Below are 14,163 nucleotides of genomic sequence, written 5' to 3' on the forward strand. Positions count from 1 at the left end.
AAAAATGGGTACAGGTGAGTCTCATCTTACACGCATTTAACATGCGCAAATTCAGCTTTGTGCGGTCGGCAAAAACAAAAACAACCCCCCCCAAAAGAGAAAAATAACAATTTAAATACTGTACCTGTAGTGTGTGCAATTCCGCCCGCCATTACACTCAATGTAATTTTGACTGTACGCGATTTTCGATTTACGCGCTGACAGCGGAACGTAACCCCAGCGTAAGATGAGACTCACCTGTATGTTTTTAGTCTTTAGGAAAAAAAGGCTGATGGGGGACCAGATAACATTGCTCAAATTTTTTGAGGGCTGTGTAACAGAGTGGCTTGCCCGATGGGCTGAAAAGCCTGGGGCTAACCAAACCTGATTACAGAATGAGCCTCACCTGAGGGGGATCAGGCAATTCCCCATAAAGAACACAAGGTGACTGCGGTAAATAGAGAGAGCCAGGTATAAGTGATAACAAAGCCTAGCTGGGAGAAAGACCTGGAGCAAGAGCCAGATAGGTAGAGCAGGAAGGAAAGAAAGCTCCCCAGGTAAGAAGGCCTAGGAGAGATTGAAAAGCTCTCTAGGCCAGGAGAGACTCTGACTAAAGCAGGGATGAGACAGAGAGATCTAGAGGGGAACTTAAGCTACATAGGAGGTGGCCTAGGGAAAGCTGCAGCACAGGGAAAGGAGCAGACCTAGTTTTTCAGTACTGGGCTGGAACCTAGAATAGAGGGTGGGACCCCTACTTGCCCCAAGCCTATCACAAGAATTATCGAGCCCAGCACGGGGGCTGCAGGCTAAGCCCTGAAGACAGTGTGAGGAATAGTCCCAGTGAGGGCATAAGGTTGTGTTAAAGATGTTTGGGGACTTTTTGTGTGGACAATGGTGACCCTGGAGGGGTGGACTTAAGAGGGTGACCCAGCTGGACGGCTGAGTCAGTGGAAGAAAAATCACCACAGCGCTGGAGCAACCATTGGCCGGGGAGTGCTAGAGAAGAGAGCTTCTATCCCAAGCCTGGCCACAAGGGGGCAACCAGCAGTGAGTGAACTCATTTACAGACACATAAAGAGGGCCACAAGTACTCCTCGTTGTTTTTGCTGATACAGACTAACACGGCTACCACCCTGAAACCTGTCATAAAGAGGATGGTGATCAGTTGTTCTACATGTCCACTGAAGATAGGACAAGAAGTAACTGGCTTAAATTACATCAAGGGAGACTTAAGTTAGCTATTAGCTATTCTTATAGTTACAAAGCTTTTCCTATGTACTGGAATAGGTTACCAAGGGAGATAGTGAAATCCCTGTCACTGGACGTTTTTAAAAGAACAGATTAGACAAATGTTTTTCAGGGATAGTCTAAGTATTCTTGGTCCTGCCTCAGCACAGAGGGCTGGACTAGATGAGCTCTTGAGGTCCCTTCCAGTCCTACATTTTATATGATTATATCTTGAGTGTCTGCACAATGTACTGTGAGTGGCATCCCAGATGGGTGGAGCTTTGTGTGTGGCCAGAGATTAGAAGAGTACCACCAAAACTTCCCCCCTCCTATCTGTCCCATGCCACCCTCTGGGCTCCAGCACCCTGCTTTGGCTGAGAAAGTTTGCAGGTTCATTTTGAGCACATCAGCACCCCATGTTGCTCAGTTACAGGGGTTGCTGCACAGTGATGTGAGGCACTTCCTGATCTCGGAGTCTGAATGTTGCCTGAGTATTTCCCAGCGCAGGGCTCACTCCTACAAGGTGGGGTGCACCCTCAACTCTGATTGAACGCGAGGGGAATTGAGTGTGCTCAGCAACTTTCAGGACTGGGCCCACATGGAGTAAGAAACTGAACTTGGTGTCTCACAGGGCAGTGTCTACTCTAACTACAAAGCCAGCAGGGTGATGCAGTTCCTTCAGCTATTGAAGCATGCTCTGCAAAAATATTCTACAGTGGCCATCTGGCACACACAAAAATCAGTTTAATACAATAGTTCTGTTTCTTTGAATCAAGAGTATCTAACCAGCAAAACTCAAACTGTCTGTGACCCAACAGTAGTCTACAGAATGCTTGCTGGGGGCAAATGGAGAGTTGTTTTAGGATTTTATTTAATCACTAATGGGCATGGAGATTGGCTGCACAATTGTGAATGGGAGGGGAGATGACCTTTATGAGACAATCTGTTAACATGTGGCCCACACTATGAAAAAGTTTGGGGAGCCATGAGCTGAACAAATTAAACAGCAACATGTCAAAAAAAAAAAAGCTTAGTAACATAGGACACTTTAAGACAGAAGGAGTCCAGGAAACCCTGCAACCTTTCCCCTGGCTATATGCTAGGTCTCAAAATGTAATTGTAAACAAGGAATCATCATCAAGTGGGTGCATTCCTAGAAGGGTCCTGCAGGGATCTGTTCTTGGCCCTATGCTATTTAACATTTTTTATCAGTGACCTGGGAGAAAACATAAAATCATGGATGATAGTTTGCAGATGACCAAAAAATTGGGGGAGTGGTAAATAATGAAGAGGACAGGTCACTAGTACCGAGCTACCTTGATTGCTTGGTAAACTGGGTGCAAGCAAACAATGTGTTTTTTAATATGGCTAAATGTCAATGTGTATATCAAGGAACAAAGCATGTAGGCCATACTTACAGGATGGGAGACTATCCTGGGAAGCAGGGACTCTGAAAAATATTTGGGGTTGGTAGCAGATAATCAGCTGAACATGAGCTCCCAATGCGATGCTGTGGCCAAAAGGGCTTATGCAATCCTGGGATGCATAAACAGGGGATTCTCACGTAGAGGTAGAGAGGTTATTTTACCTCTTTATTTGGCACTAGAGCAACTGCTGTTGGAATACTGTTTGCAGTTCTGGTGTCATCTAAAAAGGATGTTGATAAATTTGAGAGGGTTCAGAGAAGAGCCATGTGTGATGCTGTACCCCATAATGCTTTATGGGAATATGACATATCTGGAATATGTTTGGTCTACTATATCTATTCATCCTATTTGTACGCATATATCATTTTGTACTTGAGGTTAAGAATATTGGCTGTATACTTGCTTGATTTCTAAGTAAGCTTTGTGAGGCATTTGGTCAGCTTCTTTAGGAAGGAATTCACAAGGTTAAGTACCCAATCAGGAAGCACTTGGGGAACAATGCATCTTGGAATGCTCCAATCCACATAAGAAGTCTTCCTGGAGACATACAAGATACCATGTGGACAATGGCTTCTGCCTGTAAAGACTGTGAGTCATGCATGAACATGTGACTTGCCCAGGTGACTCCAGAACTCCATCTTGGAGCTGGACTTTGCATAGGAGTGAGGAGGGGGTCTCCACCCACAAGAGAAAGTCTATTTAAACCCCTGGGAGACCCCTCCATTTTGTCTTAAGCTAGCTAAAGAGAGAGCCTCTCCACCCCCCAGGATACTTGGAAGAAACTGGAACAAAGGGCAGTGACTGCAAGAGTGTGAGTGATTGCTGGACCCAGGGTAAAAGGAGATTAGTCTGTAAAAGGGAGCATTCTGGAACTGGTGAGGATCTTATCTGTATTCAGTTTGATTAGACATAGATTTGCGCATTTTATTTTATTTTGCTTGGTGACTTACTTTGTTCTGTCTGTTACTACTTGGAACCACTTAAATCCTACTTTCTGTATTTAATAAAATAACTTTTTACTTATTAATTAACTCAGAGTATGTATTAATACCTGAGGGAGCAAACAACTGTGCATATCTCTCTATCAGTGTTATAGAGGGCAAACAATTTATGAGTAAAACGGATTTATTTGGGTTTAGACCCCATTGGGAGTTGGGCATCTGAGGGTTAAAGACGGGAACACTTCTGTTAGCTGCTTTCAGGTAAACCTGCAGCTTTGGGGCAAGTAATTCAGACCCTGGTTCTTTGTTGGAACAGACGGGAGTGTCTGGCTCAGCAAGACAGGGTGCTGGGGTCCCGAGCTGGCAGGGAAAGCAGGGGTTGAAGTAGTCTTAGCACATCGGGTGGCAGCTCCCAGGGGGTTTCTGTGACCCAACCCGTCACACCATGAATATGGTTAAAGGATTAGAAAACCTGCCTTTATAATGAAAGATTCAAAGACCTCAAATCATTTATCTTAACAAAGAAAAGGTTAAGAGGTGACTTGATCACAGTCTATAAGTACCTACATAGGGAACAAATATTTAATAGTGGTTTCTTCAATCTAGCAGAGAAACATCTAACAATATCCACTGGCTTGATGTTAAACTAGACAAATTCAGACTGGAGCTAATTTTTAATATTGAGAGAAAAATTTACCAAGGGTTGTGGTAGATTCTCTATCACTGACAATTTTTAAATCAAGATTGAATGTTCTTTTATAACATATGCTCTGGGAATTATTTCGGGGAAGTTCTATGGCCTGTGTTATCTACTAGGTCACGCTACATGATCACAGTGGCCTGGGAATCTATAAATCTCTTCTTTCATTTACTCCACAGTTTTCATTTGTTCCACAGTCTTGCCTAACTTATTTTTCATAGTTACCACCCCCCCACCACCAAAATGCCTCAAACTCTTCTTTACCCTGAGTTCACACGCTCGTGTTCTCTTAGCTGGCGGTAGCTATCTTATATCTGACCATATCCCAAATAGCCTTGAACCACCTAGTCTCTGTTTACTTTACAATCTTGTACATATTAGCAAAATTCCCTCTTTATCCTTTATCTTTCCATAAACACAGACCAAATTTTTCCCTCAGTTCCTAAACAGAAGATCCTAAAATCCCTCTAGTGTTTTATTCATCCTTGATACCCTCTCTATTTCTATAATGCTACTTTTATACTAGGTCTAGCAGTACTGAGCATTTTCCCTAATATAACTCTACTAATTCCACCTACTGCACAAGCATAACTTCTTTTGCATTCATACAAGGCATTTATTTATCCTAGAATTTTCTTTTTACTAGAATGTGCCTAAACTGAGGGATGGAAGCTAAATATACTCAGTGACTACTTCTGTCAAACAAGGTATTCTGGATTGTGTTCAGAAGATTCCCCTCAAGAGCCCAGGAGCGTTATGCTTCTCATCTATCACCAAACTGGCCCCACTTTCTCACATTGCTGTTAATGTGCTAGTTCCTCCTGTCTGAGCCCCTGACTGACCCATGTGCCTTGCTTCTGTCAGGCAGGTATCTAGCAGGGGGGAAATGGGATGCTATTGTATGCCTGAGACCTAATCCACTCTCAGCAGACAAATTCTTTCTGCTCCCCATAATAGCACCCAACAGTGGGAATTAACCACTGTTCTATGGAATAAGCACTGAGTAGAGGTGTGGCCAGTGAATGTATAAAAGGGACAAAATCTTTCCCCTTTTTGCTTAGAAATTAGCACAGAAGTAGATAGTATCAGAGGACCTAATCCAAAATCCATTGCTGTTAAAGTATCCTATTGGTGTCAGTGGGCTTTTGATCAGGCCCAGAATGAGCACTGAGGAGTTCAGACTGTTTGGGAGTTCGGTACTGAAGGAAGCAAGCTGTTAGGGGAATAAACTAAAATCTGTATAATAAAGTAAATAGCTTATTTATTTTCTAACTCTAAGAACACAATGGAGGTCAAGCTACTATCCATTAAGAGAGTAAAAACTCCAGTATAACTAATGGGGAAAACAGCCAGCAGCACATTAGTTAGGGTCAAGGACTACCTTGTTTACTGCAAAGTACAGAAGAATTACTTATAGAGACAACATAAAAGCACATTGTAGAGCAGGTTGAGTGGCTTGCCTTCTGACAGACGGATGAGGTTGATTATCTCACAGTGAGGACTTCCCTTCACGAGATTATGTTACAGTAGTGAGTTAGTAAAATCTCATGATCTTCACCATTTGCTAAAGTCCCCTGAGAATAACTGATGAAATTGCAGTGCTGTCAGCTTCAAACTTGAACTGCAGTTCCTGCTTTGAACCTTGTGTGGGTCAAAATCCAAACACCACCTCACCTCAGTCCAGTCCTAGTGAGAATTGACCATTTGTTCTGGTATCTGGGAAGATATTAGGTACCTCAGGATAGCATGGGTTGGCATTAAAAACTTGTGCCTATAGCAAAAACCCCTCTCATCTAGGGACTGATCTTGTCCATTTGAAGAAAATACCTGAGGAGACCCCAGTCATTGAAAGGGGAACCAATGGGAGTCCATTAAAATATTTTGAGGGTATGGTCCTGTCTTTCTAAAATGATTGGCTGTGAAAATGATGAGAGGACAGGCGTGAAAATATAATAGTGTTAACGCTGCACTGTTACCACGCTCTTTCCTCTGCAGCTGACTTGCTTCTCTTTAAAATGAAAGAGACAAAATTCCTTCTGTATTACCCTAGCAGGTACTGAAGAAAGATATAACTCCAGAAGAGGTGAACTAAATAAATGTTGAAAGTAGCAGCTCTACTGGTGCAGGCAGAAGCTGTCCGCTTTAATTCTCTTGGCTTTTTTATTGATATTATGGTGAATTTATTACTACTTTCAAAACAGGAGAGTCATTGTACATGAGACAGGAATACTGAAGGAAAGAAAAGAAACAGGAGTCCTTTGTTCAATATTGGAGGATGGATTTGAGATCATTTTTAACCTTGTCATTTATTTATACAGTATTTTCCTTAAATAAATGTTTAACTTGAATTGAAGAAGGTCGTACTAAGCAATGTCCTCTCATGCATCACAGAGATAAGGACAAAACAGATCACCTGAAAAAGTACAGATTAATTAACCATATTTGTCTATTTAAACTGTAAACTCTTGGGATTAAGGAGTGAATCTTGCTATGTTTGTGCAGTGCCTAGCACAAGGGAACCCCAAACTTTACTGAAGAACCTCAGATAGGATGTTTTTGCATATTGATTTTGAGTTCATTATGTCATTCATTGTCTTTTGCTGAGATTTGTTTTCTCTTTCTTGGAGTAAGCAATTCACCAATGACCACTATTTATAAATGAAAGTATCAGTGTTTTAGTTATAAAGGCAAATTGCTCCATAAAATTATATCTTCAGTAGCAGAGATGGGGAACTCCTATTTGTTAAAATCAGCTTTGTGAATAACAGTGAAAAATAAAATTAATCTTAAGGAAAATATAATAGCCTATGTAATAAGACACATAAAGAAAACTGGTATGTAAGGTATTACCTGGCCTCTTTATGAAGCCGGTGGCCTAAGCCTGCTAAATCCATTCTCTTCAGAAAAAGAACCATGCTAGTTAGATTTGAGTCCTGTATTCTGGCTGACAGGCATGGTTTCATTTCCTTGTATGTAAATTATCCAGGGTAGAGGCAGAAGAGTTTGCCTGGAAGAGATTTCAGAAAATTCTCTTGCTTTTTGTAGTATTGTATATATTAATGTTATTATTTAATTTTGTGTCAGTGAGCCTACCTGATGATGACGTGCCCAGAATTTGCTTGCACATATCTTCTTGGCTTTTACTGATAGAGCAGACTCTCTTATAATGCAGCCTGATTCTAGGACTGCATACCTTTGAAGTGAAAGAGAGACATAAGTATTCAATAAATGAAGACTCTGCAAATACCAAACGGGTTTGCACTAAAATTTTGTTTGGTTGTTTTTTCATAAAATACTTTGCTGTAGATTATTTTCCTTGACACACTATTGTCTCATTGGTCTGAAAATGAGACCTGCAAGCACTTTGATGAGACTTGACAGTGTCTCAAACAATTTATTTTCCGTAGGTATTTCTGTATCCTCTGCTAAGATAAATCTCATTTACTGATAAAATGCACCATACTAAAGTACAAAACATATCCTTATGCCATATAATGGAAAGGCATTCTCAGAGGAGTATTTTTCCATCTTTTTTCCAATAATAGAATCACAACATTGTTAGATTATGTTCTGCTCCATTGCAACTCTAGGTCTTTGTCTCACTGATAACAATCAGTGCAGCACATGTGTGTAGATTGGAAAAAAAAGTGGATACAGTACCTTTAAAAAAAAAAAGCCTGTTCCCTTCACTTTGATCAAATAAGAAGCTGATTGGGCTTCCTGTATGACGAGTCAGAGCTATCCCACAGCTTTCATAGCATATGGTAGGACATATTACAATCTGAATTAAGCAACTTTAGTCATATTTTGCATGGCCCTTCCTATAGTCCTTTGACTTCAGTCAGAATTTTAACCAGTAAGATGAAATTTGCTTCAATTCACGAGGCACACACAAGCCCCTATGTACCAGTTAAGTCCTATGCAAGTCGCAAGTCACAAGTCAAGGGCTTGGGGCATTCACTTGGTGCATGTGACCTTGCATAGACCCTCTGAATTTTGCCAGTACTGATTAAATGTTAATTTGAATTGTTGATGAGTGAATCATAAAACTTAAAAATGATCTAGAGTAACAGACTTTAAGGTAGGAAATGTGTTTTCAAGAGAGATTATTTGGTTCCAAACAGAACTGTAAACTCACATGAATTAAAAATATGAAGTCCCGAAAATTCAAACCTGTAAGTCTGCAACCCCTGAATTTCACTTTGGGTTTCAGGTTCAAATAAAAATGAAACTCATTCAAAGCTGTAAGCCTAGCATGAATTCAGTGGCAGATCATAAATCAGCCCAGTTTCATTTAAAAACTGAATCTAGACATGCTCAGAAAAGATCACAAACCTTCTAATGACCCTGTGCTGAGTTATGAGTTTGTAACAATCTAAAACCAGGTGAGTTTTGTGTGATTCCAGTTGTTGTGATGAACATTTTATACAGCTCCAATTCCCAAGGTTTTGACTGAACTAAGTGAAATGCTCTGTACAGGTTTCAAAAAGGGATATTTCAGAAAGAGTTTGAGGGATCCTAACTTCATTGTTGGGGAACCCAATATTCATTTATAATTTCATTACTCTATAGCAAGACAGCTGGGCATCTAGGTTCAAGGTCTCTAGTAATGCAGCTTTGTGAATCATGTAGTAAGTTACCACCCACCCATTCATCCCCCAGAGCATTACCTGCACATCCATTCTCTACAAACTCAAAAAACAAGGAAACCGAAGGTTGCTGGTGAACCAGTGCTTTCCAAACGGGAGGGAGGGGGGAGGGAGGAGGGAGGAGGGGAAGGCTGCACAAGGCACTTAAAAAGTGGACTAACCCCAGATATAGATCATTTCAAATGAGCTGCAGTGTTTTCAAATATCGATTGGATTTATATCTGAAGATGGTTTTACAATCTGGTGATGCAGCATGTGGGAGATCCAGACTTAAGAGTAACCTCTGCCTAGGCTCATGGGGGATCAGTCATATTTCAGAGATGCAGAATGAGTTGAGGTCACATTTCATTGACCTTTGGAGTAACGGAGAACTGATTACACCCTCTTATCACCCCCATAATCAGCTTCCTGAAACAGTTTGGCAGTTTTGCATATTTTATTCTTATAGTTGCTGAAGAGGCAGTTATAACACGGGAGAGGAAATTAAGGTGATAATGTCAGACCAAAATGAAAACGCATGTGAGAGGTTTTGGAATGCACAAAAATGCGTTGCAATTCTGATCATGAAAACTTAGTCTGATCTGAGTTTCCTTTGGAAAATTTGGCTCAATGAATTAAGGTAATCTATATTTTCAGATAAGATATTTACAAAATAGCTTTATTTTTCACAGGTTGAAAGTTGAAAAAATGTTATGTAATTTGGCTTCTGCATAATGAAAATACGTTCAGTACAATAAGCCTTCCTATTTTGTATAAATTAACTTTTAAGGAACTACTTATGAAAGAGTTGAAAAAATTTGGATGCCCTAAGAACATATTTGCATCAAGCCACTAACAGTTTTAGTAACACACACTCCAGCTGTGCTTCATTATTGTCTTCTTGATTTCACTTACTTTACTAACATTTCTTCTCTCCACATTAATATCAATTGCAAAGGTTACAGTATGAATCCAGACCAAAAACTCTCCAAAGCTCATGGTTAATGGCACTTTTCTTCTGTAATTTTTGCAGCATTTTTTTTTCTTTATCTTCATTTGGCTTGAATTATATCTTTGTGGCTGGGATCCAGAGAAACAGGGACTAATTCTCCAAGATCAGGATTTAAATTAGATCCCTCATGTCAGAGAATCTGGTAGGCTTTTTAAAATTTCCTCTAGTTGGAAGAGACCTTTTTCATGAGTATTAAAACAAACACAGTTTGCTAATTTTGTATCAATTGATTATTTTTAAATGGATTTTTATTATAAAAAATAGTGACATATACTTATCATGTGGATGATATTGATTAAAGGAGAAAAGAAAATGGAACTGAATTATATGAGAGATCTTAACACTGTAAACACTGATAAGCATAGTGTTTGAGGACGTTTGTTTTCCTCTAGTCCAAGAACAGTTGTGCTTTTTTAATGTACTTTTCTTTCATGTAATTTCCAAGCACATTTCTCCAGCCTGACATTTAATCATATCTGAACCAATCTTGGGGGGGGGGGGGGAAGTAGTTACTCTAATCTCCATTACAATATATCAACATGCTACTGAAATAGCAATACTGAAAAATTATGAGTCAGCCACTTAGACTTTACATATTAGTAAGGATGAAATTAGCAGGTTCACTATCTGAGTCACTTTGGAAATTACTATTATGATCTTAGCCCAGTTTGAATTTAAAATATTAAAAATTTCATGAATTGTATATATAAAAATGCTTCCTTCCGTTTAAAACTATTATATTGAAAAATGCATAGAAATTTTAAATTTATTTATTGAGTTTTTTTATCTTCCAGTGTTAGGGTAACCATATTTCCCTGCATGTGAGGCTGGCCTGTTTCCTGCCCCTCTTCCCTCCTCCCGTGCACGGGGCTGGCATTGCCGCTCACCCAAACCCTGCCCGCCCCTCCACGTGGGCCTGGCATCACCACTTTCCCCCCCACATGTTCTTCTGCACCCTGCTAGAGGTGCGTGCCCAATTTTTTGGCAAAAGTGGGCATTTGTCAAATAAGGAGGACAGCCCAGATAGGACTTAAAAAAGGAACTGTCCTGGCTAAAACGGGACATATGGTCACCCTATCCAGTGTCAAACTCTGTGAAGGGAACTAAAATAATGAAATGCTAAAAAGCTATGTTAATTGCGCATTAAAGTTAAAAATTTAAATGCATAGAAGTCCAAAAGTTAAAGGTGAACTGCAAAGGTTTTTGGGATAGAGGGGATTCTTTTAATCAAGCAATCTCTTTTCACTTCCACAAAAAGTCTGCTTGCAAGATATTTTTAAGAGAGTATATAGATATTGTTTTAAAATGTCTTTAGTGCTGAGTGTTTAAAAAAAAACCTGACAATTATTACATTCTTAAAATCCTGAGAGATCTGATCTGCACTTCCTGTTTCTATGTGACACTGAGTGACATCACAACCATCATACAATGGCTCTTTCAACCTGTACTTATCTAAATTCTTATTTCACTCCTACTTTCTTAAAGTACTTCCTTTTGAGCTAAAATATTGGACTAGTTTATAATACAAATCCAGTTACAAATTTTATGTCTGGTCATGAACTTTGAACCACTATATTCAGCCTGCTCTGTCTCTGCTTACAGTCAAAGTGCGCACAAGAGCAAGAGAATTTAGGTCTAGAATGGTATATTTTCACTTTAGTGTGCAGGAAATTACACAAGCATTGCGTGTGTGTATGTATGTGCATATATATATATATATGCACATCACTATGAAGTTATACCCCTAAAACTCAAAACACCAAGCAGAGTCAGAGTGACAGTGTTGACAAAATGTCTCCTTGAAGATGCTCCAATGGCATCTAAGTTGTGACATTTTGAGGCTAGATTAGCAATTTGGCTGGATACACCATAAAAGCTAAACTTTTCCTCTTAACTCATTCCATGTTTTTGTTCAGGTTAAAAGACACTTAATTGTTAAGGAACAATACACCAAATCTTAAACTCCAATTAACCAATAAAACCTACGACGGGATGTGAGTTATGGTGTAATAATTCATGCCAGATGTGGTGTTCAGTGTGAAGGTGAGGATTAAGTGATCTCTTTTCAATTAGGAAGGGATTATTACACAAGTATCCAAGCTCCTGAGTGTAGATGTGCCCCATCAAAAATGTTTTTAATCAACATAGAAACTCCAGTCCTCCCCCCCCCCAAAAAAAATAAACCCCTGAAAACTTTATGCTTTTCTCTGATTTTATATATTTTTCTATGCAGGCACTGATAAATACATTGGGAGGATTCATTAATGTTTGTAAATCACTTTGAAAATATAAAGCATTTTCTAAAGCTAAATATCATCATTATTAATAAAATTACATAGCCATGTCTTTCTGTACGTAGCATGACAAATAATACTAGTAAGGTGGCTTAAATATATTTATCTTCTACGCCAGTGGTTCTCAAATTTTTGTACTGGTGACCCCTTTCACATAGCAACTCTCTGAGTGTGACTCCCATATAAATTAAAAACACTTTTTTATATATTTAACACCATTATCAATGCTGGAGGCAAAGGAGGGTTTGGGCTGGAGGCTGACAGCTTGCGACTCAACATGTAATAATCTTGCGACCCCCTGAGGGGTCCCAACCCCCAATTTGAGAACCCCTTTCTACGCAAAATCAATATATTGCATGCAATGGTGAATTCAGTTCCCTTTGCTGCAGCTACCACAGAAATCAACTCCTATAAGCAGAATTAGTGATACATAGTAGGAGGATGGTGCTGACTAGCAGGAAAAAAAGTTTATTTTTATTTACTTTATTTCTTTTAAAATAACCATCCTGAAATATTGGTTCCTTGGCAATAGACAACCAGTTGGGTTTATCTAATAGGCAGCTTTCATTGAGGGGTCTGCTGGATATACTGGGCACCGTTAGAGAGACAAGATATGTGAGGTAATATCTTTTATTGGACCAACTCCTGTTGGTAAGAGAGACAAGCTTTTTACCTACACAGAGCTCTTCTTCAGGTCAGGGAAAGATGCTAAGAGTGTTGCAGATAAATACAAGATTGAATGATAGTTTAGCATAAGTAGTTAGCACATATTGTCTGGATATACCGCAAAAAGGACAGGAGACTTTTAATTTTTAATCAGGGTTTTAATCAGGCTGCAACTTTATTATATAGATGTCTGGGACTACCCGGCAGATAAAGTGTACAGTGCAGGCAAATCCATGCTTATTCAAATCAATTCTCCAGGGCTTCCACCAGCGCCCCTTTGTTTCCATCCAGGTCCCTCAGCCAACCCATGGCTTGGACCTTACCATCCACCAGCCTCATAAGAGCCTTAAGGAGGGCTATGAGAATGGGGGAGGGGAGGGAGGGTTTGGCTCCCTGCCGTACCGGTCATGGGAGTCCCCGAACCCCCTCCCCCATTCTGTTTCTTTATCCAGTACCTCCTTTTAAGTCCTTTACCAGGCCATTTACCTAGTCACTGGCTGCCCTCCCTATGGAGTACCTGCACTGAACATCACCACAAGGAGGCGCCAGCCATTTGGTTAGCTGCCTCCCCCCAACGAGTTTAGGTTGAATTTAGCAGCGTTAGATCAATTTAACCCTGCACCCGTCCACACGACGAAGCCATTTTTGTCGACTTAAGGGGCTCTTAAAATCGATTTCTGTACTCCTCCCCGATGAGGGGATTAGCGCTGAAATCAACCCTGCTGGGTCGAATTTGGGGTAGTGTGGACGCAATTCAACAGTATTGGCCTCCAGGAGCTATCCCAGAGTACTCCATTGTGACCGCTCTGGACAGCACTCTCAACTCAGATGCACTGGGCAGGTAGACAGGAAAAGCCCCACGAACCTTTGAATTTCATTTCCTGTTTGGCCAGCGTGGCGAGCGGATTAGCACAGGTAACCATGCAGAGCTCATCAGCACAGGTGACCATAGAGTCCCAGAATCGCAAAAGAGCTCCAGCATGGACCGAACGGGAGGTACTGCATCTGATCGCTGTATGGGGAGACGAATCCGTGCTATCCAAACTCCGTTCCAAAAGACGAAATGCCGGAATATTTGAAAAAAATCTCCAAGGGCATAAAGGACAGAGGTTATAACAGGGACCCGCAGCAGTGCCATGTGAAACTTAAGGAGATCAGGTAAGCCTACCAAAGAACCAGAGAGGCAAATGGCCACTCCGGGTCAGAGCCCCAGACATGCTGCTTCTATGATGAGCTGCATGCCATTCTAGGGGGTGCCCCTACAACTACCCCAACCCTGTGCTTCCCTC

General features: G+C 40.5%; 1 protein-coding gene across 1 annotated transcript in view; it reads right to left on the reverse strand.

Moving 5' to 3' along the window:
* Positions 1-14,163, reverse strand: part of DHX32 (DEAH-box helicase 32 (putative)) — a 58,497-nt gene that overhangs the window by 24,840 nt on the left and 19,494 nt on the right. Inside the window, 6 exon segments of the mRNA XM_029911371.1 lie at positions 4,388-4,414; positions 7,150-7,281; positions 7,368-7,467; positions 9,827-9,934; positions 9,936-9,969; positions 9,971-10,038. Of these exon segments, the coding sequence (XP_029767231.1) occupies positions 4,388-4,414; positions 7,150-7,281; positions 7,368-7,467; positions 9,827-9,934; positions 9,936-9,969; positions 9,971-10,038 (469 nt within the window).

The sequence above is a fragment of the Terrapene carolina genome, unplaced genomic scaffold (genome assembly GCF_002925995.2).
Source record: "Terrapene carolina triunguis isolate 2854851 unplaced genomic scaffold, T_m_triunguis-2.0 Scaffold95, whole genome shotgun sequence".
Classification (NCBI taxonomy): domain Eukaryota; kingdom Metazoa; phylum Chordata; order Testudines; family Emydidae; genus Terrapene; species Terrapene triunguis.